At 47.7% G+C, this 1,559-nt stretch overlaps 1 protein-coding gene across 1 annotated transcript in view; it reads left to right on the top strand.

The window, feature by feature from the left end:
• LOC110314999 (complement C1r-A subcomponent-like) overlaps nucleotides 1–1,321 on the top strand; it is a gene marked incomplete at its 5' end in the record, with an annotated part of 14,508 nt that extends 13,187 nt beyond the window's left edge. The window contains 2 exons of the mRNA XM_021189171.1: nucleotides 3–77; nucleotides 540–1,321. Of these exons, the coding sequence (XP_021044830.1) occupies nucleotides 3–77; nucleotides 540–1,321 (857 nt within the window). The remainder of the gene's footprint in view (nucleotides 1–2; nucleotides 78–539) is intronic.
• Between the last annotated feature and the right edge of the window lie 238 nt (nucleotides 1,322–1,559).

Below are 1,559 nucleotides of genomic sequence, written 5' to 3'. Positions count from 1 at the left end.
AGGGATATATACCTGCACAGCCCAAGGCATTTGGAAGAATGAAGAGGAAGGAGAGAAAATGCCCCGGTGTCTGCCAGGTGGGTGAGCCAGATGTCGTTTACAGTATCGTGGGAAAGAGCATGGTACAGAGATCAAGTAAGGCGATGCTTTAGCTCCAAGGGAAACACCTGGTGAGAAGTAAGGAAAAGGAGTGAGAGAGAGTGTGCCAGGAAAAAAGAGAGAGGTACAGAGAATCTAAACTAGTCCTGATGGTCTAGTGCTCACACGGACAAGGAATCAGAGAGTGAAGTCAAGAGAAATTCCCAGAAGGAATTAGTAAGAACAGAGAGAGTTAGCCAAGAATGGGCCGAAGAAGGGACTATGGGAACAGGAAGATGAAGAGAGAGACAGAGAGGTATAGGCAGAGGAGGGGAGGGGAAGGGGAGGAGAGAAGAGAGCTGCTGTGGAGGGAGGGGTGGGGGTGGGGGGGCCACTGAACAAAAGAGGGAAGAAGGGGCAGGAGCCTACAGCTGACATATTCTCATCCTGTCTCTCTGCAGTGTGTGGGAAACCTGTCAACCCTGTAACACAGAAGCAGCGCATCATCAAGGGGCAGAAAGCCAGTCCCGGCAACTTCCCCTGGCAGGCCTTCACCAATATCCATGGGCGAGGGGGTGGGGCCCTGCTTGGAGACCGCTGGATCCTCACAGCAGCCCACACCATCTATCCCAAGGAACACAACAAAGAAAACGACAACGATGCCAACCCAAGAACGCCTGTTTACCTGGGCCACACAAACGTGCAACAGATCAAAGACCTGGGACATCACCCTGTCCGTAGGGTCATCATACACCCAGACTACCGCCAAGATGAACCTAACAATTTTGAAGGAGATATTGCTCTACTGGAGCTGGAAAACAGTGTCACACTGGGCCCGGAACTCCTCCCCATCTGTCTCCCAGACAATGAGACCTTCTATGACAAAGGTGTCATGGGTTATGTCAGTGGATTCGGGATAACAGGAAATAAGATAGCTTTCGATCTCAAGTTTGTCAGACTGCCTGTAGCTGATCGAGAGGCATGCCAGAGATGGCTCCAGGCAAAAAAGAATAATGATGTATTTTCTGAAAATATGTTTTGTTCTGGGGACCCAAATATAGAGCAAGACACCTGCCAGGGGGATAGTGGGAGTGTTTTTGCAGTCAGGGATCAAAATCGTGATATCTGGGTGGCTACGGGCATCGTATCCTGGGGCCTTGTGTGTGGTGAGGGATACGGCTTCTATACCAAGTTACTGAATTATGTTGACTGGATCAAGAAAGAGATGGGAGATGAAAACTGAACCCTATATACATTGGGTCAGTATCCAGGATATAGTATATAAAAAAAATGTATCTGACCAATTGTTGATAATTACTATTATTCTCATATTAAATTCACAGATGCAGACAGTGTATAGAATAAACTCTCTTTTCTGTAATCCCACCAATGTTATGATATTTTGTTGTGTTTTCAGCATATTTGACTGTGTGTCCCAGCCTGCCCTAAAGTATACTGTCCTCCTGCTTGAGGCTCAGGAT

This window comes from Mus pahari, unplaced genomic scaffold (genome assembly GCF_900095145.1).
Source record: "Mus pahari unplaced genomic scaffold, PAHARI_EIJ_v1.1 scaffold_9635_1, whole genome shotgun sequence".
NCBI classification, from domain to species: Eukaryota; Metazoa; Chordata; class Mammalia; order Rodentia; family Muridae; genus Mus; species Mus pahari.
This window is presented reverse-complemented; position numbering and strand designations above follow the sequence as displayed.